Source organism: Stegostoma tigrinum, chromosome 23 (assembly GCF_030684315.1).
Source record: "Stegostoma tigrinum isolate sSteTig4 chromosome 23, sSteTig4.hap1, whole genome shotgun sequence".
NCBI classification, from domain to species: Eukaryota; Metazoa; Chordata; class Chondrichthyes; order Orectolobiformes; family Stegostomatidae; genus Stegostoma; species Stegostoma tigrinum.
The window spans coordinates 55019698-55045605 of record NC_081376.1 but is presented as its reverse complement, the minus strand read 5'-3'; the positions used below and the strand labels follow the sequence as shown (position 1 = coordinate 55045605).

General features: G+C 43.1%; 1 protein-coding gene across 6 annotated transcripts in view; it reads right to left on the bottom strand.

Annotated features, from left to right (window-relative positions):
• Nucleotides 1–25908, bottom strand: part of tmc5 (transmembrane channel like 5) — a 180824-nt gene that overhangs the window by 5196 nt on the left and 149720 nt on the right. For all 6 annotated transcript variants that reach the window (XM_059654224.1, XM_059654228.1, XM_059654225.1 and 3 more), the window contains 2 exons: nt 23713–23814; nt 4301–4349 (listed from right to left, as the gene is read on the bottom strand). In XM_059654224.1, coding sequence (XP_059510207.1) covers nt 4301–4349; nt 23713–23814 — 151 coding nt within the window. The remainder of the gene's footprint in view (nt 1–4300; nt 4350–23712; nt 23815–25908) is intronic.

Genomic DNA, 25908 nt, shown 5'->3' with positions numbered 1-25908 from the left:
CTCTGAACAGGTTGATTGGAAAAACACGTCAGTAAAAAAAATTAGCTAACGTTAACTCTTATAACGCAGTGGTAGTGTCCCTACCTCTGAGCTAGGTAGCCTTGTTTCAGGTCCCACCTGATAGAGAGACATGTAATAACATCGCTGAACACGTTGATGAAAAATTTCTTAACTGCTGTAGGGGGACTCATGTGATGTACTGGTAATGTCCCTACCTCTGAGCTAATAGGCTTAGGTATGAGACCCATTTGCTTCAGAGTTGTGTCATAACATCTCTGAACAGGTTGATTAGGAAAAAAAACTACTGTAGAAGGAAGAGATAACAAAGTGTGGAGCTGGATGAACACAGCAGGCCAAGCAGCATCTCAGGAGCACAAAAGCTGACGTTTCAGTCCTAAACCCTTCATCAGAGAGGGGGGATGGGGAGAGGGTTCTGGAATAAATAGGGAGAGAGGGGGAGGCGGACCGAAGATGGAGAGAGAAGAAGATAGGTGGAGACGAGAGTATAGGTGGGGAGGTAGGGAGGGGATAGGTCAGTCCAGGGAAGACGGACAGGTCAAGGAGGTGGGATGAGGTTAGTAGGTAGGAGATGGAGGTGCGGCTTGAGGTGAGAGGAGGGGATGGGTGAGAGGAAGAACAGGTTAGGGAGGCAGAGACAGGTTGGACTGGTTTTGGGATGCAGTGGGGGAAGGGGAAGAGCTGGGCTGGTTGTGTGGTGCAGTGGGGGGAGCAGAAGAACTGGGCTGGTTTAGGGATGCAGTGGGAGAAGGGGAGATTTTGAAGCTGGTGAAGCCCACATTGATACCATTGGGCTGCAGGGTTCCCAAGCGGAACATGAGTTGCTGTTCCTGCAACCTTCGGGTGGCATCACTGTCGCACTGCAGGAGGCCCAGGATGGACATGTCGTTTAAGGAAGTGGAGGGGGGGGATGGAGGGGAGTTGAAAAGGTTCGCGACTGGGAGATGCAGTTGTTTATTGCGAACTGAGCATAGATGTTCTGCAAAGCGGTTCCCAAGCCTCCACTTGGTTTCCTGATGTAGAGGTACACCGGATGCAGTATACCACATTGGCAGATGTGCAGGTGAACATCTGCTTAATATGGAAAGTCATCTTGGGGCCTGGGATAGGGGTGAGGGAGGAGGTGTGGGGGCAAGTGTAGCACTTCCTGCGGTTGCAGGGGAAGGTGCCGGGTGTGGTGGGGTTGGAGGGCAGTGTGGAGCGAACAAGGGAGTCACGGAGAGAGTGGTCTCTCCGGAAGGCAGACAAGGGTGGGCATGGAAAAATGTCTTGGGTGGTGGGGTCAGAATGTAGATGGCGGAAGTGTCGGAGGATGATGCGTTGTATCCAGAGGTTGGTGGCGTGGTGTGTGAGAACCAGGGGGATCCTCTTTGGGCGGTTGTGGCGGGGGTGGGGTGCGAGGGATGTGTTGCGGGAAATGTGGGAGACGCAGTCAAGGGTGTTCTCGATCACTGCGGGGGAACGTTGCGGTCCTTGAAGAACTTGGACATCTGGGATGTGCGGGAGTGGAATGCCTCATCTTGGGAGCAGATGCGGCGGAGGCGGAGGAATTGGGAATAGGGGATGGAATTTTTGCAGGAGGGTGGGTGGGAGGAGGTGTATTCTAGGTAGCTGTGGGAGTCGGTGGGCTTGAAATGGACATCAGTTCCAAGCTGGTTACCTGAGATGGAGACTGAGAGATCCAGGAAGGTGAGGGATGTGCTGGAGATGGCCCAGGTGAACTTGAGGTTGGGGTGGAAGGTGTTAGTGAAGTGGATGAACTGTTCGAGCTCCTCTGGGGAGCAAGAGGCGGCGCTGATACAGTCATCAATGTAACGGAGGAAGAGGTGGGGTTTGGGGCCTGTGTAGGTGCGGAAGGGGGACTGTTCCACGTAACCTACAAAGAGGATGGGGTGAGCGTTCTGGAATAAATAGATAAATAAATAGAATCTCTCTCCCACTGCAACTCTCTTGCCGCCTCCCCCTCTCTCCCTATTTATTCCAGAACCCTCACCCCATCCCTCTCTCTGATGAAGGGTCTAGGCCCGAAACGTCAGCTTTTGTGCTCCTGAGATGCTGCTTGGCCTGCTGTGTTCACCCAGCTTCACACTTTATCATCTTGGATTCTACAGCGTCTGCAGTTCCCATTATCTCTGATACAATTTTAACCTCACTGCGAAGCCTCTTCCAGGGATGCCTAACCTGAAGAAGTTACCCTCCGGACCAACCTCAGGGAATCTCTCTCCCACTGCAACTCTCTTGCCGCCTCCCCGTCTCTCCCTATTTATTCCAGAACCCTCACCCCATCCCCCTCTCTGATGAAGGGTCTAGGCCTGAAACGTCAGCTTCTGTGCTCCTGAGATGCTGCTTGGCCTGCTGTGTTCATCCAGCTTCACACTTTATTATCTTGGATTCTCCAGCATCTGCAGTTCCCATTATCTCTCCTATATAAAAAGGCAGCCGGCTTGCAGTTTATACTTAAGTCCTGATCTTCAACTGCAGTCCTCAACAGGTTAAGCCACTATTCTACAGCTGAGATTATCCATTACTCAAAGTCAAAAGCAGGATTGATTATTGTGGTATTTAGCCAAGTGGATATGAGACATAAAATCAACAGGGTGATATAGATTTAATTCTGGAATATAAACTGGTGAGTCTGTGTGTGATGTAGTTAATAAATCAGTGGCCAGGAAAGGGCTACCTGGATTCACTTTGTTTCTCTTCCCCCTGCTACAATATTTCAAGAACAGATTTCAAACAGACTGATAATTTATATTCCTAAACTAGTGTGAGATTAGGAAATTCACATGGTGTCAGGCCAAAGTTGCCAGACAAAAATGGACTAGACAATAAAATAAAAGAGTTGTCAATGTCACATTCAAGCTAAATTTTGAAATAAAAGTCAATTGAAATTTGGGAGCTCTCTGGAAGTTCAGGATGGAGCTGGTGCAGGGTTTGCAATGTGGTAAAGTGTGAGATTCTCCAAATACTGATTCTGTCATTGAAAGGACATAGAGCTGTGGTCTTTGGCTTGTCCCTCTGCAAGCTGACAGTGTCCACACATTAGGCCAGAGATGTGCACCCCATTCCGAACTGTGCTGGGTTTGTACTCCAATACAGAGGTATAGGAGGACAGTGAAAATGACTCTCTTTTAATGGCACCATCTTAGTTGCAAATACCACAGAGCAAAAATAAAGTGGTCTTACACAAAGAGGATTAAACAAAAGCATAACTTACAGAGATTACTTACTTACAAAGATAGTTACCACATATGAGAAAGGTTTTAAATTAAATTACAGTCTGATAACACCAGCTTAGCACCTGGCACTAGGCCTAAGTCTAGCAATTGTCCCACATCGCTCCAGCCTCCAGCCTGCTCCTCACCCACACTCAGCAGCAACCAGGTAAGTCGCGCTGTACCGGGATTTCTACCTTTGCTGTTCCATCACTCTGGGATGCTGCCCCCTATCACACCGCGGACACAGACCCCTGTTACCCCGGGGGCATGACCCCTCTGACTCTCCTGGGATGCAGCCTCTCCAACACTTCAGGGACTTGGCCCCTCCCATCGCTCCAGGCAGTCAGCCCCTCCGTTGGTCACCTAGGGCTGCCTGCTCTGTAATCCTCCATACTGCTCAGATAGAAACATCTTCTAATGTGCTCTTGAATAGCTCAATTCAACCTGCCTCCAGCACACCCCCAGGCTGTGTATTCAAGGCCTGAACCACCTTCTGGTGTGGAAAAGCTTTCCTTGGTGCTGTCATGTGTCATGGAGATCGAGAGCACATAAGGCCTTTGGGCCCATCGTGTCTGCGCTGGTCAAAAACAATCTCCTAACTACTTGAGTCCCATTTGGCAGCATTTCCCACTGCATTTGCTCCTTTGACAGCCAGAAGCATGTTGGGCACAAGGGTAGCCAATGCTTCAGGGCTTCTCTATGGCCATGGAGTCACATCGTCCCCCAACCAACGGGGAACTCAGTGCCTCGGTCTGCTTACATAATGCCAGCCTTTCCAGCTGCAGGCAAAAGACCCATGAGAACCAGAAATGGTCCTTAATTGGTCACATAAGTGACTTATGCTGGTATTGGAGCAGGAAGCAATGAGGGTTCCCCGCCCAATAGCCTTCCTGAGTAGATCATCAGGCTTCCCGGCCAGGAGCTGAGAAAGTCAGTCTCTGTTGTGCAGGGTATGGCCTTGAGAGTGTGAGGTATCATTCTGCTTACACACTGTTGTCAGAAGTAAAAGTATAGAATTACACGTTCAGCAAAACCTTTTTTTTCTCTGTCATTGTTATACTTACTTGGTTTTCTGTCTTCAGACTTTTCTTTGGCTTCCAAGTGCCCAATAAACTAAACATAAATCAGAGGTTTGAACGTTGATATTTTTATCACTAAAAAACAATTACCCCATATTCAGGGTGATTAATATAAAAACATAGAACTAGGCCATTCGGCCCTTCAAGCTTGCTTCACCTTCAATGTGATTGTGGCTGATCATCCAACTATCAATTCTGTTCCTGCTTTCTCCCAATTAACCTTAGATCCCTTTAACACAAAGAACTATCTAAATCCTTCTTGAAAATGTTAAATGCTTTGGCCTCAACCTCCTTCTGTGTTAGTGAATTCCACAGACTCACCACTCTCTGGGTGAAAAAATTTCTCCTTATCTCAGTGAGTGGGAATGAGAGGTTCTCTTTCAGGTTCATGACCCATGACTAGTGGTGTTCCACAGGATCAGTACCAGAACCACAAGTATTTACAATCTATATTTTACAATCTGTATTTTACAATCTATATTTTACAATCTATATTGGTGGCTAGGAGGAATGAAGTGAAATTACCGCAGCCAAACTCGCAGATGACACTAAAACAGGTGGAAAGGCATGGAGTTGGTAAATGGAATTTTGGTCTCCTTACTTGAGAAGAGATACACTAGCACTGGAGGGGGTGCAGAGGAGATTCACTCGGTTGATTCCAGAGTTGAGAGGGTTGGGTTATGAGGAGATACTGAGTAGACTGGCATTATACTCATTGGAATTCAGAAGAATGAGGGGAGATCTTACAGAAACATATAAGATTATGAAGGGAATAGATAAGGTGAAAGCAGGGAGCTTGTTTCCGCTAGCAGGTGAAACTAGGGCTAGGGGGCATAACCTCAAAATAAAAGGGAAGCCGATGTAGGACTGAGGTCAGGGGGAACTTTTTCACCCAAAGGGTTGTGAATCTGTGGAATTCCCTGCCCAGTGAAGCGGTTGAAGCTACCTCACCGAATGTGTTTAAGGCAAGGCTAGATAAATTTTTGAACAGTAAAGGAATTAAGGGTTATGGTGAGTGGGCGGATAAGTGGAGCTGAGTCTCAAAAAGATTAGTCATGATCTTATTAAATGGTGGGGCAGGTTTGAGGGGCCAGATGGCCTACTCCTGCTCCTAGTTCTTATGTTCTTTTTTGTGGGAAAATGTAAAGTTGCTCATTTTTGAAAGGAGAATAAAAGAACAGAATATATTTAATGGAGAATAACAGAGAGCAGCAGTGGAAGGGAGATCAGTAGCTAGTGGTGTTCCACAAGAATCAGTGCTGAGGCTCTGTTGTTTGTAATATAAATAAATGATTTGGAAGAGAATATAATGGCCTGATTAGTAAGTTAGTGGATGACACAAAGGTTGGAGAGCTGTGGATATTAAGGAGGACTGCCAGAGGATACAGCAAATATAGATAGACTGTAGACCCAAGTGGAGACATGACAGATGAAATTTAATCTAGAAAAATGCGAATTGACACATTTTAGGTTATTTAATGCAGGATGGATGTAAACAGAAAATGGCAGAACCCTTAGAAGCATCAACAAACATGGGGAGCTAGGCATATAAGTCCACAGTTCCACACAAGTGGCAACATCAGTGGATAAGATGGTTTATGTTTACCTTTATCGGTTGGGACAGAGTATAAAAATTGGCAAGTTCATGTTCCAGCTGTGTTAGAGAGAGATTTTAAAGAGGAGTGTGAGTCCTGTGTTCAGGAGCTCAAAACAATCTTTATTCAGAGCTCCTTACCAACGGAGTGTGGGAAAAGTGTCTAGAACACTCTACCTTTCCCAAGAAAGTAGAGATATTTATACATACTATGTCGCAATGGTTACATTGACACCAGTGTTTCCCTGTGAATATATCATCAATGATGGACAAATTCATGATTCACCCTAGGTCCTCCCATCATCTCATGATATTTGCCTCATCCCTATCAGGGATACATCCTTGGCCTCTTATAATGTATCTATTGACAAGACTATAATACTGACTGTTATTCCCTTCCCAGTCATTCGCTAGCTGCATCATATATTTGCTCATTACTAATGACTTTTTGAATTCTGTTCTGCAATTTATAATCCTTGTTAACCTTAGTACAGAAGATTAGAAAGGATGCTAATTGCTACCAATTTTTATGAGGTTTGTAACATCAACTCTTGTACAAAGTTACTTAGAGTTACAGAGTCATACAACACAGAACCAGACCCTTTGGTGTGACTTGTCCATGCCGACCAAATATTCTAAATAAATCTAGTCCCATTTGCCAGCTTTTGGCCGTATCCCTCTAACCCCTTCCTATTCATGTGCCCATCCAAATGCCTTTTAAATGTTGTAATTGTACCAGCCTCCACCACTTCCTCTGGCAGCTCATTCCATACATGCACCACTCTCTGCGTGAAAAAGTTACAGGTCCCTTTTCAATATTTCCTCTCTCACATTAAACGTATGCCCCTCTAGTTCTTCATTCTCATTTCTCCAGAAACTTCATTTCTCTGCAGGTGGCCCAGGTAATTGGCACACTGCAAAGTCTCCTAGTCATTGGATAAAAGCCACAGCTTACAGCAACTGGTGAGGGCAATAAATTGTTTTCTTCAGGTTTAGGCTTCTTTCTACTGCGGAGACAGACATGCACCATGCCCCCTTCCAAATTTGTACAGTTATACATAGTTACACCCAAAACTACAATTCTGTGATCAAGCTGACAATTTCGGGAGCAGCTTCCCTTTCACTTGCCTTTGAAAGGTCAAACAAACACAATCACTGTTTAGCAGCTGTCATTTACACTGTCTGCTATTTGCATTTTGTAAGATGGATTAAAACACAAATTTGATACCAGGTTGGACTTGATTGTCATTTCTTTAAATACTTTCCATACTAATTCTCTCTAACATAGCACCCATTCAAATACCATTGATAGGAATGAAATTCAATCAGTTTTACAGCTTTATAAAGTCATCAAAAAGAAGCTTATTTAGATTCTTTAAGGTTCTAACATGACTTCTTCCTCACCCTTGTCTTATAATTTTTCTCTGCCATTTTCCCCTTGTTCTTTAGGGTGTTGGATTAGCTGGATAGCATTGAATTTCTGTTCTCTCAAGATAATAATGAGCCTGTTCCACACTTGTTTCTGCCCTCCTTGTTATGTTATTTGTCTCTTGGTACTCTTTTACAATTCTGTGTATACTTTTTGTTATTCTAATCTCCTGCTAATGGAGTGAAAGCTTCTCTCTACTGTCCACAACTATTTATTTGAAGGAAATGCAGTTGAATCATTCAATGTTAGTTTGTCGGTTGCATTTATAACTTTAACATACTTGTATGTAACATGTAGTGACAATTATCCAAAGAGTGTTAATCATGGTGGGATCCGACGTTTCTTCTAGTTTTGTACATATACATAGCAAACTTCAAACTAGCTGGTACCAGGCCTTTAACAAGGCTCTCCAGGAGTGTTTATTGAAATCAGTCTCTGTGTCAAAGGCTGACTGCCTACAGAAATCCAATTAAATTTCCCAGTGTTTAGTACATTAAAGTTATTAATGTACAAATATACATGTCTACTCTAATACATAATTATAATTATTTCAAAGCCCTCATCTAAGGTAGGTCAAGCTTTCCCTTTCCATTTCATATTAAAATGGGAAATTTCAAACAGTTTCCTTCTCAGTTTCTCTTATCGGAACAGAGGACTCTCGCTGCGTTCTAGGCCCTTCTTACTAAGACTCTGTTGTGATTCTCTGAGGCCTCTGAAGGCCATGATTTGAGGTTTATGAAATGCTGCATCAGCTACAGTTTTCTTGAACCATCTTGTGTCAGCTAAAAAAACCCCACAGGCAACTATTTTGTCACTTTCAGCAATGAGCAGCTACAACAACTTGTATAGAAGTTTAGTTCAGCCACATCCGGAATATTTATACAATTCTGGTTACCACGTTACCAGGCAGAAGTTTGGAGAGGATACAGAAAAGGTTTACTAGGATGTTGCTTGGTTTGAAGGTTAACAGCTACAAGGAGGCTATGGAAAAAACTGGGTTTGTTTTCCCTTGAAACTCAGAGGCTGAGGGGTGGCCTGATGGAGATTTACAAAATTGTGAGAGGGATGTATAGAATGGATATCAGAGTCTTTTTTCCCAGGGTAGAAATGTTAATTACCAGGAGGACATAGATTTAAGGAAATTAGGGAATTAGGAGAGCAAGAAGGGGCCATGAAATGACCTTGGCAAGTAGGGTTAAAGAGAATTCCAGGGTATTCTATAGATACATTAAAAACAAGAAGATAACTAGAGACAGGGTTAGACCACTCAAGGATAAAGGAGAGAACTTGTGCTAGAATCAGAGGATGTGGGTGAGATCCTAAATGAGAACTTTGTGTCAGTATTCACTCAGGAGAAGGCTATGGAGGATTGAGAGATTAGTGCAGAGCATACTAATATGCTCAGGCATTTTTGGATCAAGAAAGAAGTGGTGTTGGATCTCTTAAAGAGCATTAGGTGGATAAGTCCCCAACACCTGATGGTATCTACCCCAGGTTATTGAGAGGAGCAAGAGAGGATATTGCTGGGACCTTGACCAAGATCTTTGTATCCTTGTTAACCACGGGAGAGGTCCCAGAGGACTGGTGAGTAGCTAATATTGTTCTTCTGTTCAAGGACGGAACTAGGAATAATCCAGGAAACTATTGTTGCAAAGTTGGTTAGAATGCTTATGGATTAGGAGGTAAGAAATTAATATTTGGTATTTGTAAAATGGTAGGGGCTGCGAAAGCATTGCATGGTCCTTCTAAAAGATGATGTGCTTCTTCTATGCATAGAGGTTTTAAATGGATACATGTGGGCACCAACTTGAAGTCTGCAAGTACACAGAGAGCACCCGAATTTAAGCTTTTGTATCGAACGGCCAGACAGCGAGCAAAGCGAGCAGAAGTTTCATCACCAAGACAACAAGTTCTGAATTTAGTCAATCAATTTGAACGAGGCACTTAGATACCGAAAACCAATTAAATTTAAATCTGATGGTTTTGACAACAGACAACCAATCCTATTGTAAGAAATTGATATATCATCAAGGGTATAAAAAGGAGGCGGCACTTGGACAAAGCCCCAGAGCTAACTGCCATTCACCAGTGCTAAAAGCCCGGAGATCTCAGAAGAGAATTATTGGTTCTCACAGCCCCCTCTATGTCTTACAGAAAGCAGCATCTGAATACCAACAGTACCAACAGCACAACTAGTTAATATTCCTGTTCAGAAGAATTGATGGAGAAGGCACGGAATGCTCTGGAAAACATGTCACCTGGCTGTAATTTTGAGAAACTAAATTCTATGTTTTATATAAGTGGGAATGGTGTTTATTGGAACAACATACTATTAGCAGCTTGCTTTTTTCGGGAATAGTTCATAGTTAGAAGGGACTAACTTCGTTTGTTAATAGTTTAGTTAATTTGTTCACTGTTAGATTTAGATAAGTAAATTGTTAGTTGTTGATTGTAATGTGAATGTCAGGGATTTATTTTATTTACCCACCAGAAGTTGCTGAAAAACAGGTTACACCACTTTTCACACTCCTTTTAACAGATTATAGAGTGAGGTGCACCTCTTTGGGTATTTCAGGTTTAGTTCACTGAGCAGCGTCAATCTCTGCTTTACAACACTGTAGGCCAGTGAGTCTCATATTGGAGGTTGGGAAAATATTGGAGTAGATTTTTAGGGATAGGATTTGGGAAATTTCATTTGGAAAGGTACAACCTAATTAGGGACAGTCAGCATGGCTTTGAGTAGAAGGTTCACTCAACTCAAATTGTTAACTCTGATTTCTTTTGGTCAGAAATCACATGACACCAGGTCATAGTCCAACAGGTTTATTTGAAATCACAAGCTTTTTTAGCACCACCCCTTTGTGAGGTGAAATGAGGAGAAGCATATAGGCACAGACTTTATAATCAGTGAGATCAAACAAATGGTGTGAGAGGAGTGTCAACAGGCTGAGTAAAAGATCTCTGTAGGTGACCAGGAGTGTTAGACAGTGTGAGTAAGGTATTAACAGCTGAATAACAGTGAAGGGATGACCTATAACCCAATTAATTGAGGCAGAGAGATAATTACAAAAAATTAAAAATAACATGGTGCTGGAGGCAAACTAAAAGACTGGAATAACATGATAGGTTTAAGAGACACATGCTGAGGGTCTCACCAAAGTAACAAATAATCCCAAACTGTACTAACCAATTAAGGCAGACAGATCATAACAAGTTAGCAAGGCAATGGTGTCAAAACAGGACATTAAGGAAGATTTTACAGATACAGAACAGTATGATAGGGTTACATGTAGCACAACATGAACCCAATATCATGTTTGAGGCGGTCTTCATGGGTACAGAACTTGGCTGTCAGTTTCTGCTCAGTGATTCTGTGTTGTTGTGTATCTCGAAGGCTGCCTTGGGGAAACAAGTTTCATCCCACTATCAGACTTATCATGCACTACTCTTCAGAATCACTCTCATTCTTGGGCGCACACATCTCCATCAAAGATAGACACCTCGTACCTAACTCTACCACAAGCCAATAGATAACCTCACAATGCCGCACTTCTCTAGCTTCCACCGTAAACATATTAAAGAAGCCATTCCCTACAGACAAGCCCTGCGCATGTACAGGATCTGCTCAGATGAGGAGGAAAACAATGGACAACTAAAGATGTTAAAAGATACCCTCATTAGAATGGGATACAATGCTCAACTCAGCCATCGCCAGTTCTGACATGCCACAGCGAAAAACCACAATAACCTGCTCAGAAGACAGACAGAGGACAAGACAATAGAATACCCTTCATCATCCAGTACTTCCCTGGAGCAGAGAAACTACACCATGTTCATCACAGCCTTCAACATGTCATCAATGATGATAAACATCTCTATTTCTCTCCCTCAAACAACCACCAAACCTCATACATACCATCGTTCGCAGCAAGTCAGTAAGTTAGTACAGTTTGGGATTATTTGTTACTTTGGTGAGACCCTCAGCATCTGACTCTTATACCTATCGTGTTATTCCAGTCTTTTAGTTTGTCTCCAGCACCATGTTATTTTTAATTTTTTGAAATTATCTCTCTGCCTCAATTAATCAGACGAGAGGTCATCCCTTCACTTGTTGTTCAGCTGTTAACGCTTTCCTCACACTGTGTAACATTCCTGGTCACCTGCAGAGACCTTTTACTCAGCCTGTTGACACTCCTCTCACACCATTTGTTTGATCTCTCTGATCATAAATTCTGTACCTGTATGCTTCTCCTCACTTCACCTGATGAAGGAGCTGTGCTACAAAAACTTGTGATTTCAAATAAGCCTGTTGGACTCTAAGCTGGTGTCATGTGATTTCTGACTTTGTCCAGCCCAGTCCACCCCCAGCACCAACACATCCTCATTTCTCTCCACAGATGGTGTCAGACCTGTGAGCTTTTCCAGCAATTCCTATTTCTGATCATGGATTTCAGCGGGGGTATGTCATGTCTTACTAACTTGATTGAATTTTTCAAGAAGGTGATGAAGGTGATCGATGATGGTAGAGCAGTGGATGTTGTTTACATGGATTTTAGTAAGGATTTTGACAAGGTCCCTCATTGTAGGCTCATCCAGAAGATTAAGGTGCATGGGATCCACAGTGACATGGCTTGCCCATAGAAGGAAAAGGGAAATGGCTAGAGTTACATGACTAGTGGTGTCCTGCAGACATCCGTACTGGGACCTCTGCTGTTTGTGATATATATAAATGACTTGGATGAAAAAGTGGATGGGTGAGTTAGTAAGTTTGCAGATGACACAAAGATTGATGGAGTTTTGTATTGTGTAGAAGGTTGTCAAAACGGATATGGGGGTTATAGACCAGTTGCAGATATGGGCAGAGAAATGGCAGATTGAGTTTAATCCGGGTAAGTGTGACGTGCTGTGGTTTGGGAGATCAAATATTAAGGGAAAGTATACAGTTAGTGGTAGGACCCTGAACAGCATTGATGTACAGAGGGATCTTCAGTTTCAAGTCCGTAGCTCTCAGAAAGTAGCCACATAAGTAGATAGGGTGGTAAAGAAGGCGTATGGCATGCTTGACTTTATTGTTTGGGAAATTGAGTACAAGAGTCAGGATATCATGTTGCAGCTTTTGTGACTTTGGTTAGGCCACTAGGAGTATTACATGGAATATTGCATTCAGTTCTGGTCACCACATTACAGGAAGGATGTGGAGACTTTGGAGAGGGTGCAGAAGAGGTTTACTAGGATGCTGTCTGTATTTGAAGGTGTGACCTGTAAGGAGGCTAGAAAAGCTCAGGTTGTTTTCTCTGGAGTAGCAGAGGCTGAGCGGTCACATTATAGAAGTCTGTAAAATTGAGATGCCTAGACAGGGATGATGGGCAGAATCATTTTCCCCCTGTTGAAATGTCTAATACTAGGGGCCATGCATTTAAGATGAGAGGGGGAAAATTCAAAGGAAACATGAGGGCTTGTGGAACCCGCTGCCAGGAGGAGGCAGGTATGATATGGGTGTTCAGGGGCTTTTAGATAAGCACATGGATATGCAAGGAATGGAGGGTTGTGGACCAAGGGCAGGCAGAAGAGATTTGTTTAATTTGGCATCATGTTTGGTACAGCATTTGGGGCAAAGGGCCTGTTCCTGTGCTGTACAGTTCTATGTTCTATGTAAAAAGGGGAAGTTTAATGGAGATGCAAGTTTTTACTTTTCTATTCATTTGTGGGACATCGGCATTTCTGGTGTTTCTTGTCCAGCATTTCTTGTCAATCTCTAGTTGCCCCTTGAGAAGGTGGGGGTGAGCTGCCTTCTTGAACAGCTTCAGTCCTGCTGCTGTGGGTTGACTCAGTACGCTCTGAGAGAAGGAATTCCAGGATTGTGACCCAGTGGCAGTGAAGGAACAGCGATATATTTCCAAGTGATGGTGAGTGGCTTGGAGGGAAACTTGCAGGGGGTGGTATTCCCATGTGCCTGATGCCTTTATCCTTCTAGATGGAAGTGGTCATGGGTTTGGAAGGTGCTCTCTGAGGATCCTTGGTGAATTTCTGCAGAGCATCTCGTAGACAGTACACACTGCTGCTACTGAGCATCAATGGTGGGGGGTGTGGATACTAACTAACCAAAGCGTGGTAGGTGCCTGGAATGTACTGCCAGAGGGGGTGGTAGAAGCAGATACAATGGTAATGTTTCAGAGGCATCTTAACAGATACATGAGTGTGCGGGGAATAGAGGGATACAGATCGTGTACAGGAAAAATCTCTTAGTTTGGAAAGGTGACATTTGCCGGTATAGTCTAGGTGGGCTGATGGACCTCTACCTGTACCAGATGGTTCTTTGTTCTTTATTATGTGCAACAGATAATTACAGAACGTTAGTCCTATTTAAAGGGGGTTTGTAGAATAATAGAATCTCTACAGGGTGGAAAGAGGCCATTTGGCCCATCGAGTCTGCACTGACCCTCTGAAGAGTATCCCATCCAGATCCAAACCCCGCCCTATCCCGATAACCCCACATTTCCCATGTCTAATTCACTTAAGCCTGCCCATCTCCAGACACTACATGGCAATTTCCCCTGGCCAACCCACCCTAACCTGCACGTTCCTGTAGTACAACAATGACTGATCCAGCCTCTCTTCAATCATCAGTCCTGCTATCCCAGGCAGCATATTCCTACTATTTTCTGTAAGCTGATTAATTTGATTGTAACAATGTCAATGACCTTACTCTTTCACTATGAGTTACATGGAGTCAGATGTTTCCTCAGGTGCTGTCAGCAAATAAAATGTCCAAAACAACTCAAACATTATTATTGCTGTAATGTAATTCCTGCTCCTGCCAAGGGAATTCAAGTCTATAATCTGCTCTTTCAGTTTATGCAATAATGACAGGCTGCTCAGACATTGTACTTTCATCTTACAGCCACATCAAAACCTCTCAGTGGGAAATATCCCTTGAAGTTATTCCTGTGATTTATAATTCTGATAGTGAACTACTTATGTAATTTATTGTGTTGGATTGAAAATTGGCTGGCTGACAGGAAGCAAACAGTAGTGATAAACGGGTCCCTTTCGGAATGGCAGGCAGTGACCAGTGGGGTACTGCAAGGTTCAGTGCTAGGACCGCAGCTGTTTACAATATACATTAATGATATAGACGAAGGCATTAAAAGTAATATTAGCAAATTTGCTGATGATACAAAGCTGGGTGGCAGTGTGAAATGTGAGGAGGATGTTATGAGAATACAGGGTGACTTGGACAGGCTAGGTAAGTGGACGGATGCATGGCAGATGCAGTTTAATGTGGATAAATGTGCGGTTATACACTTTGGTTGCAAGAACAGGAAGGCAGATTACGATCTCAATGGAGTCAAGTTAGGTAAAGGGGAAGCACAACGAGATCTAGGTGTTCTTGTATATCAGTCAATGAAAGCAAGCATGCCAGTACAGCAGGCAGTGAACAAAGCTAATAGCATGGTGGCCTTCATAACAAGAGGAATTGAGAATATGAACAGAGGTCCTTCTGCAGCTGTACAGGGCCCTGGTGAGACCGCACCTGGAGTACTGTGTGCAGTTTTGGTCTCCAAATTTGAGGAAGGACATTCTTGCTATTGAGGAAAGTGCAGTGTAGGTTCACGAGGTCAATTTCCAGAATGGCGGGACTATCATATGTTAAAAGATTGGAGCGACTGGGCTTGTATACACTTAAGTTTAGAAGGATGAGAGGGGATCTGATTGCGACATACAAGGGTATTAAGGGATTGGACACTCTGGAGGCAGGAAGCATGTTTCCACTGATGGGTGAGTCCAGAACCAGAGGACATAGTTTAAAAATAAGGGGTAGGCCATTTAGAACAGAGTTGAGGAAAAACTTCTTCACCCAGAGTGGTGGATATATGGAATGCTCTGCCCCAGAAGGCAATGGAGGCCAACTCTCTGGATACTTTCAAGAAAGAGATGGATAGAGCTCTTAAAGATAGTGGAATCAAGGGTTATGGGGATAAGGCAGGAACAGGATACTGATTGTGGATGATCAGCCATGGTCATAATGAATGATGGTGCTGGTTCGAAGGGCCAAATGGCCTACTCCAGCACCTATTGTCTATTGTCTATTATTGCACTTTTGATATTTCGCTCCTTATTCTCTCTCACGAAGAATGGATTCTTTTTTAAACATAACCTGGAGATGTTATAATCCTCAACAGAATAAAGTCTATTTTCTGTGAAAGGATATTGGAAACCAAATGAGAAATGGGAATATGGTGTATAGGGACAGGAATAGGTCATTTTGCCCTTCAGGGCTCCTCCTGCAATTGATCATGGCTGATCACCTCCTGAAGGTCATCTCCATATCCCTCAATGTTATTTGTCTTCAGAAACCTCTAAGTTTCTGTATTGAACCTATTCAATAACTGAACTTCCACTGCCCTCTGTGGTAGAGAATTGTAATTCAATTTAACCATTTTTTTAGGGTCAGAGGGGAGGTTAGGCTTTGAATATTGTGGCCAGAATGTGCACACATTATTATATGGGAATGCGCTTTCTGCAATTGTGTTGTTGAAAATCAATTTTCCAGGGCTTGCATCTAAATCAGTCATCAGACACACTAGTAATCAAATGGGAGGCTGGAAAAACACAGCACACCAGGCAGCATCTGCAGAAAGAGAAGTCAACGTTTCAAGTATTACCCTTCTTCAGGACTACACCCCTGTGTCTTCTATTGTTACTGCCACCAACCTCTTGATTTCTGCAAACATTGTCTCTTCAGACATTGTGCATGTGCTCTCAGGAGGCATGGTACACGTGTACGGCCAGTCTGCAATTTGATCCCAGTGCCAGTGTCCTGAAACTAGCTACATTCAGGTGGAGCAGGTGGTCCATGAACGAACAGTTGTCGGCAGGCTGCCATCAATAGTAGGTTTTCTCAAAATTCTGACCTGTTGTGGAGCCAGGAGTAGCAGGTCTCACAGTAAAATGACAGGCCATTTCTGGGCACAACAGCTCAGCTCACTTCTCTTTCATCTGATCACAGCCTCAACCCTACAACCCACTCCCCCCACCCCATCCCCAGCCTCTGTCTTCTGTTGTTACTGCCACTAACCTCTCGATCTCTGCTGCCATTGTTTCTTCAGCTAACTGCGATCCTCAAATCATAGCTCTTACAGTCATGCTTTTTCTGATCATATTTCTGCAATGGACCCTCTTCCCCCCTTCCTGATAAGGACTCATCTGAGGATCATTGTTAGTAATTCACCAGCTAAATTTTCATTTGCAGTTGGCAGCTTGAAGATGTCCAATTCTCCATAACTCATTGGACAGAATGATAACAAGGCCATCATCATATCCAGTCTGATGCAGGGAATGTTTGGTATATATCTTCAATATTTCCATTACACCAGTGACAAGTTCAAGTCTGAAAATTTATTTTGCCTTCTGAGAGTCCATTTGGAAAATATCCCATAATTGTTTGTACCAGGCAAAGTTCTTAGTAATAGCAAAGTCTGAAAATTATCATGCAAGATGTTGTTTATTGCAGTTTTACTGATGACCTTGAGCATAAACATGTGCTAAAGGTTGTAATTATGTTTGATATTAATACAGAGTTGAGAAGATAACCATGTTTCAAATTTGAAATGTCTGCTGACTCTAATTTTATAAAAAGAACATATGATATATTTAACAAATTTAGATATTCGGAGAGAAATGCTGACATAAATTATGAAATCAGAAAGGAGTATTCACTATGCATCTCAATAAAATGTATTATCTATGGTATAAACTTAAAACTTTGAATCTCCTGCACACTGCTAAATGAGTCTGCGTTTGCTTTCAGTCCATTGGTTGAAGGGAGTAATAGAATTTATCGACTGGAATTAATTTTTCAACCAAGTACATATTAATAGCTAGACCTCTCATTGGCTGACGTATATTAACACGACCCCCTCCATGCAGCCAACCATCAGGACACTGATGGCTGCCACAAAGCACAACAGAAAAGAGATAACTCCAATGTAAGAAAATGTTCAGGCTGCAGGCAGTAATCTGAAGAGGGTGGAATTTGATTGATGAGCCAGGGATCTCATCAATCACCTGGAGATCTGGCAAGAGATCTGAATGGATTCCTTAAGGCAAGGTATTCAACGCACTGGCACGATAAAGGCTTGGCTGACTGGCAGAATGCAGAGTGTGGGTGGGGATGGCAGGAGGTGACTACTGGAGTTTTGTAGTGGTTCATGTTGGGACCACGGCTATTCATATTATTCATTCATGGTCTGGATTAAGGAGCTGAGGGCATTGTTGCCAGGTTTACACAGAGCATAGAACAGTACAGCACGGTACAGGCCCTTCGGCCCAGAATGTTGTGCTGACCTATTATCCTACTAAGATCAAACTACCCAGCACACCCTACATTTTGCTATCATCCATGTGCCTATCCAAGAGTCACCTAGAAGTCTCTAATGTATCTGACTCCACTACCACTGCCAGCAGCGCATTCCATCCACCCACCACTCTCTGTGTAAAGAACCTACCTCTGACATCTCCCCTGTACCTTCCGCCAAGCACCTTAAAATTAAGCCCCCTCATAATAGTCATTTCCACCCTGGGAAAACATCTGTGGCTATGCCTCTCATCATCTTGTAAACCGCTATGAAGTTACCTCTCATCCTTCTTTGCTCCAATGAGAAAAGCCTTAGCTCCCTCAACCTTTCCTCATAAGATATGCCCTCCAGTCCAGGCAACATCCTGATAAATCTCCTCTGCACCCTCTCTAAAGCTACAAATCTTTCCGATAATGAGGTGACCAGAACTGAACACAATATTCCAAGCGTGGTCTAACCAGGGTTTTATAGAGCTGCAGCATAACCTCAACTTGGGTAGCAACTTTGAGGGTTCCATGGATGTGAGCCCCAAGATCCATCTGTTCCTCCACACTGCTGAGAATCCTGCCATTAACCCTGTATTCTGCATTCAAATTCAACCTTCCAACATGAATCATTCAAAGTTTTCTGGGTTGAATTCCATCTGCCACTTCTTTGCCCAGCTCTGCATCCTGTCAATGTCCTGTTACAACCTACAACAGCCCTCCACGCTGTCCACAACTCCACCAACCTTCGTGTCATCAGCAAACTTACTAACCCACCCTTCCACTTCCTCATCCAAGTTATTTATAAAGATCACAAAGAGCAGAGGTCCCAGGACAAGTCCCTGCGGAACACTCACTGATCACCGAGCTCCAGGCTGAATACTTTCCATCTACTACCACCCTCTGTCTTCTAGTGGACAGCCAGTTTTGTACCCAGACAGCCAAATTTCCCTGAATCCCATGCCTCTTCACATTCTGAATGAGCCTACCATGTCGAACCTTATCAAATGCCTTGCTAAAATTTATACGCACCACATCCACTGCTCTGCCTTCATCAATGTGTTTTGTCACAGCCTCAAAGAATTCAATAAGGCGTGTGAGGCCTGAGCAGTCCCTCACAAAGCCATGCTGATTATTTCTCATCAAACCGTGCTTTCCCAAATAATCATAAATACTATCTCTCAGAATCCTCTCCAATAATTTATGCACCACAGAAGTAAGACTGACCGGTCAATAATTTACAGGATTATCCCTATTCCCTTTCTTGAACAAGGGAATAACATTTGCCACCCTCCAATCATCTGGTACTACTCGAGTGGATAGCGAGGATGCAAAGATCATCGCCAAAGGGGCAGCAATCTCATCCCGTAGTAACCTTGGGGATATCCTGTCTGGCCCAGGGGACTTATCTATCTTCATGGTTTTCAAAATTTCTAGCACATCCTCCTTCCTTACATCAAAATGTCCGCGCATATCTGCCTGTTACACGCTGTCCTCACAAACATCAAGGTCCCTCTCACTAGTGAATACTGAAGCAAAGTATTCATTAAGGACCTCCACTATATCTTCCTGTTCTTATATCTTACGGTCTTATAGAATAATTTGGATAAATGTAAGGCTATCCAGCAAAACAGGAAGGCAGATGGTTATCTCAAATGGCTATAAATTGAGAGAGGAGAATGTGAAGTGAAACCTGGGTGTCCTTGTACATCTGTCACTATAGGTAAGCCTATAGGTTCAGCAGGTGGAAAAGAAGGCAAATGGTATTTTGGGTTTTGTAGTGAAAGGATTTGAATACAGGAGCAGGGATATATTTTTGCAAATTATATTGGGCATTTGTGAGACCACAACTGGTATACTGTATGCAGTTTTATTCTCCTTAACTGAAGAAGGATGTTCTGGCTATGGAGGGAGTTCAGTGAATGTTTACCAGAATGATTCCTGGGATGGCTGGGTATTTGGAGAGGTTGAATCGGCTAGGATTGTATTTGCTGGAGTTTGGAAGAATGAGGGGGGAATCTCATAGAAACCTATAAAATTCTAATGGAACTAGACAGGGTAAATGTTCACCATGACAGGGGAGTCCAGATCCAGGGATTATAGTCTAAGGGTCGAAGTTAAATCATTTAGGTCTGAGATGACGAGCTCGATGATCAGCCATGATCATAATTTTAGACAGAGCAAGTCCAAAGGGCTGAATGATAATCTCCTCCTCCCAGAGCCACTGAATTAGCAGCATCACATCAGGGTCTCTGTGAAAAAGACATCCAGGATTGTGGAGGATGAAGCTGGAAGATAATGATTAGCGGCTGAGTGTTATCTGGAATTGGGAGTGGGGAATGAGGATCGAGGGTGTTTGAAGGAAGGGAAAAAGAACAGAACAGAATAGAACAGTAATTTATTGTCACTTGTGAGTATGTACCAGCCCAATGTCCAGTTCCTCAAGCAGACTGCGACTGCCTTTGATCAAGGGGCTCTTGCCCACCGCTCCGGAAGCTAGCAAGTTGCCTGCCCAGATTAATCTTGTTGTGACAGATCCACTGGCAGCTGGGTTAGTCCCAAGGGTGGCAGGATGAGCCCCTTATCTACTCCTTAACTGGCCAGGTCTGGGCCTCAAGTGGCAGCAGGGATAGAAAGTAAACCATTGACCTTTCCATGCTGAACATCATTCCAGTGGAAGCTGAAAGGCCACACACTAACAACCCATTTAAACAAACTCATCAGTTCCAGGGAGCACTGATTCAGCTTACAGAGTGTCTGCTGGAATGAGACTGCCTCTCACTCTAGTAAACTCTATAAAATATAGGCCCGGTCTATTTAATCTGTCCTCAGAGGATAATCTCTCTACCCCAGTAATTATTTTGGTGAACTTTCATTGCATTCCCTCAATGACAAGTATATTTTTTCTTAAAGAGACCAAAATTTGCACAAAACACTCTTGGTGTGATCTCACGAAGCCTCTATGTACCTGCAGAAATGTATCTTTACTTCTACGCCAAAACAGTCTTTTAAGAAAGGCCAATAAATTATCAGTTGCCATTAGCTTTAAGTAACTCATGAATAAGGATCAAATCACTCTAAGGTTCAAGATTTCCAATCTTCTCATCATTTAAGAAATACACTGTACTTCTGTTTTTCCTTCCAAAATGGAAATCCACACATTCCTCTACTGTATTCCATCTGCCAATTCTTTGCCCCCTCAAACTGGCTCTCCATGATGAGTCTGTTTCTGCCTCGCAGTTTGCCAGTCCCTGTGTCCTATGATAACAAAGTGTGGAGCTGGATGAACACAGCAGGCCAAGCAGCATCTCAGGAGCACAAAAGCTGACGTTTCGGGCCTAGACCCTTCATCAGAAAAGGGAGATGGGGAGAGGGAACTGGAATAAATAGGGAGAGAGGGGGAGGTAGACCAAAGATGGACAGAAATCAAGATAGGTAGAGAGGAGAGTATAGGTGGGGAGGTAGGGAGGGGATAGGTCAGTCCAGGGAAGATGGACAGGTCAAGGAGGCGGGATGAGGTGGTAGGTAGGAAATGGAGGTGCGGCTTGAGGTGGGAGGAAGGGATGGGTGAGAGGAAGAACAGGTTAGGGAGGCAGAGACAGGCTGGGCTGGTTTTGTGATGCAGTGGGGAGAGGGGAAGAACTGGGCTGGTTTTGGGATGCAGTAGGGGAAGAGGACATTTTGAAGCTTGTGAAGTCCACATTGATACCATTGGGCTGCAGGGTTCCCAAGCGGAATATGAGTTGCTGTTCCTGCAACCTTCGGGTGGCATCATTGTGGCACTGCAGGAGGCCCAGGATGGACATGTCGTCTGAGGAATGGGAGGGGGAGTTGAAATGGTTCGCGACTGGGAGGTGCAGTTGTCTGTTGCGAACCGAGCGGAGGTGTTCTGCAAAGCGGTCCCCAAGCCTCCACTTGGTTTCCCCAATGTAGAGGAAGCCACACCGGGTGCAATGGATACAATATATCACATTGGCAGATGTGCAGGTGAATATCTGCTTGATGTGGAAGGTCATCCTGGGGCGTGGGATGGGGTTGAGGGAGGAGGTGTGGGGGCAAGTGTAGCACTTCCTGCGGTTGCAGGGGAAGGTGCCGGGTGTGGTGGGGCTGGAGGGGAGTGTGGAGCGAACAAGGGAGTCATGGAGAGAGTGGTCTCTCCGGAAGGCAGACAAGGGTGGGGACGGAAAAATGTTTTGGGTGGTGGGGTCGGATTGTAGATGGCGGAAGTGTCGGTTTATTCCAGTTCCCTCTCCCCATCCCCCTCTCTGATGAAGGGTCTAGGCCCGAAACGTCAGCTTTTGTGCTCCTAAGATGCCGCTTGCCCTGCTGTGTTCATCCAGCTGCACACTTTGTTATCTTGGATTCTCCAGCATCTGCAGTTCCCATTATCCCTGTGTCCTATGTTCCAGCTTATATTTTAGATCAGAGACTGCCCAGCTGTGTGGAAGAGATGAAACGTGCTGGACTCTGACCAATTCTGCCAAAGAATCTTAGCCCAGTGGAACTGGTGTCTCTTGCACAGCCACCAGATTTTCATATCCAAGAGACTGTTTCCTGACCTATAGGAGACTGGATAAAGGTGTCTGCTCCCAATAACTCCTACTCTGAAGAATACAGAAAAGATTTATACAATATATCCCTTCCATAGACTGAACACAATTGATCAGCTATTCTCATTAAGTGACTAACCCTTTCAAGAAACCACAACATCACAAACTTCAACCATATCTGTGAAAGACAAGAATGTATAACTCTGAGCATTGTTCCTGTTTAAATAACCATCCAGTGGCCTGTAGAATGATTGCATTTGTCATGTTTCTGCTGTGTACTGGTTATCACATTCGCCTTACATGTGAAAAATCCCCGGTTCAAAGCTGGGCAGAAACAGGCGTTCTCCTTTGCTACAGAGATAGGCTTCTGGATTGACGTGGATGGAGGGCTGTTGTTTGCTGTTCTTGTCAGCAAGCCTTTCTTGGGGCAGCACGGTGGCTCAGTGGTTAGCACTGCAGCCTCACAGCACCAGGGACCTGAGTTCCATTCCAGCCTGTCTGCGTGGAGTTTGCATATTCTCCCCGTGTCTGCGTGGGTTTCTCCGGGTGCTACGGTTTCCTCCCACAGACCAAAGATGTGGAGGTTAGGTGGATTGGTCATGCTAAATTGCCCAAAGTGTCAGGGATGTGTAGATTAAGTGGGTTATAGGGGGATGGATCTGGGTGGGATGTTTTGAGGGTCAGTGTGGACTTGTTGGTTGACAAGGACCTGTTTCCACATTATAGGGATTCTATAAAATGGTTCCAGGCAATACATTCCTGATCTGAACCTCCATAAGAGGTAACCTTAGTACAGCAAAAGGGGTCCCTGTTGTGACTTCTTAGTCTTATTACCATTTAACTATCAGGCCAGGAAATATACAGTCCAGGACAGGGATGTGCAATCTCATTCATTGCAGTCCTTGCTGCATTTGACACTTGTTTCATGGAGGTGGCATTCACTTTAAAAGCAGAGTTGGGAGTAGGTTAACAAAATATTGAACATGCTTTGATTTACTTAACAAAGAAACATATTGTAGGAATTATTTCTTTCAAAGTGAGCTGGAAACTTAGTAAAATGACCCACAGCCTAAAACCTGCTGATTTTGTCCTAGTTATGGATTCACTGTGAATTATAATGTTTTAAAGCTCAATTAGCCAACTTGTTTACCCTATGTCATGAAGTGAGAGTATCAGCACTTGCACTTCAAAGACTATTATAACAATTTTGTAAATGACAGGGAATAATTATTACTTGATATAATAATATTAATGATAATAAGCAAGTTTTACAGTGTATTGAAAACATTATTGGGTATTATTACAGTTACCACTGGTTAAAAATTTCAAGACAGCACTTTCTAGGCTTATAACTTCTGTTTCAACCTTTGTTATTAAATATCAACAAATGATTTACATTACATTTGCACTGATACAATTCCAGTTTGCTTTATTAATCAAACTTGGCACATTTATAACATTAACAGATTGTGTATTACTAACCTCATCACTGATTTTCATTGAATGAAGCTTCTCTTTGGAAGATTCCATCTTTAATTTCATGCTGTTGAGCTTCCGAAGTAAGTATGCTTTGTCTTTTCCTTCCTAACAGTGAAAATATCTCTGTAAGGTTAACCAACCAATTTTCTATATTACAAAAAAAAGTCACGTTTCAGCATCATATTGAGTCACGATATAAACTAGTTCATAAAAGGCACCTCCAAACTTACTGGCTACAGTTCTACTCATTCCAGGTCCCTCTAAATCATTTCAACAAGGCATACTGTTAGCATTTCCAAACTCCTCTTAGGAAATCAACTAGCCATAACAATGCATACTGAAGAAGGGTCACAGGATTTGAAACATAAACTATTTTCTCTTTACAGATACTGCCAAGCCCATTGAGTCTCTCCAGCAATACCTGGTTTTGATACAGCCATAACAATTCCTGGGGTTGATAATCAGCCAATTCCTGCAACTTGAAAATATTTCATAGGTTCTTTTTTACAGTTTTTTTTAGCTCAATTTTTAATTTTTGATAATGTTCAGAAAGCAGGCAAGCAACAAATTAATAACAAATAATTAATGTGCAAGAAAATCTAATCACTGAATATGATCCACTTAATCATATTAAGCATTTTTGCATGACTGTGTTGCTAAGATTGGAAGTTTAATATCATTGCAAATTGTGAACTTTCATTATAAAACAGCGTCTTGCCATTTGTAAGATAATGAAATGTGAGGCTGGATGTACACAGCAGGCCCAGCAGCATCTCAGGAGCACAAAAGCTGACGTTTCGGGCCTAGACCCTTCTAGGTCTGGGCCTGCTGTGTTCATCCAGCCTCACATTTCATTATCTTGGATTCTCCAGCATCTGCAGTTCCCATTATCACTCTTGCCATTTGTGTTTTGTTGACTCTTTGAAAGAGTCATATAGTCATACAGCACAGAAGCAGACCCTTCTGTCCAACTCGTCCATGCTGACCAAGTTACCCAAACTGAATTAGTCCTGTTTGCCTCTGTTTAGTCCATATCCCTCTAAACCTTTCTGAGTCATGTACCTTTTCAAATGAGTTTTAAATGTTGTAACTGGAGCTGCATCTGCAACTTCCTCTGGCAGCTCATTTCACACATGAACTACCCTCCGTGCAAAAAAGTTGCCCTTCAGGTCCCTTTTAAATCTTTCTCCTCTCACTCTAAAAATACGATCCCTAGTTTTGAACTCCCCCATCCAAGGGAACAGACCTTTGCTATTCACCTTTTCTATCCCCCTTTTGATTTTATAAACCTCTATAAGGTCACCCATCGACCTTCTATGCTCCAGAGGAGGAGTTCTAATCTATCCTTATAACGCAACCCCTCCAGTCACAGCAACATCCTGGCGAATCTTTTCTGAACCTCCCCAATTTAATAATATGCTTCCTATAACAAGGCAACTGGAGCTATACACAGTACTTGAAAAGTCGCCTCACCAAAGTCCTGTACAAGCTCAACGTGACGTCCCAACTGCTATACCCAATGCTCTGAGCAATGAAGGCAAGCATGCTAAATATCTTCTTAACTACCCTATAATTATTCCTGTTCTTTGCTTTTTTCCATCACCCTGCAAATTCCCCTTCATGTATACACTTCCCAACTCAAAATTGTTGATGAATTTGCTGCTGCAGTTCTCACAAGTGGCCCATTTCAGAACATAGAAATATTATGCATAAAAAAATCTCTTCTTTTGCCTCTCAATTTTTCTTTCATTGCATAAAATCTGTATTCCCCAATTACTGACGATTCTACCACTGAAATTAGATTTTCCTATGTGTACATTTTTCTCAAATTCATGATTTTGAATACCGCTCTCACATGGCCCTTAACCCTTTTTGTTCTAATGAGAAAAATACGATCATTCTTTTTGGCAATATAATTGGGCTCCAGCAAGCCATACAGAGTTAAGATCACATTCAGATAAGCATATTAAATTATGTTTAAATCAGTCCTTTGTTTAGTATATTGCCAAAGTGAAAATGTGCTTGAACAATAGGAGTTTGTTACTGTGACACCAATCTAAACTTATGTTGAGCTAAGTTTGCTTTTGTGAAAAAACCTATTTTACGTGCCTTTTGTTGTACTCAGTTGTACATTTTTGAGTAAAAATGATATAAATAAATTGTACTTAATTGATGAGCAATAAACCAAAGAACTGCAAA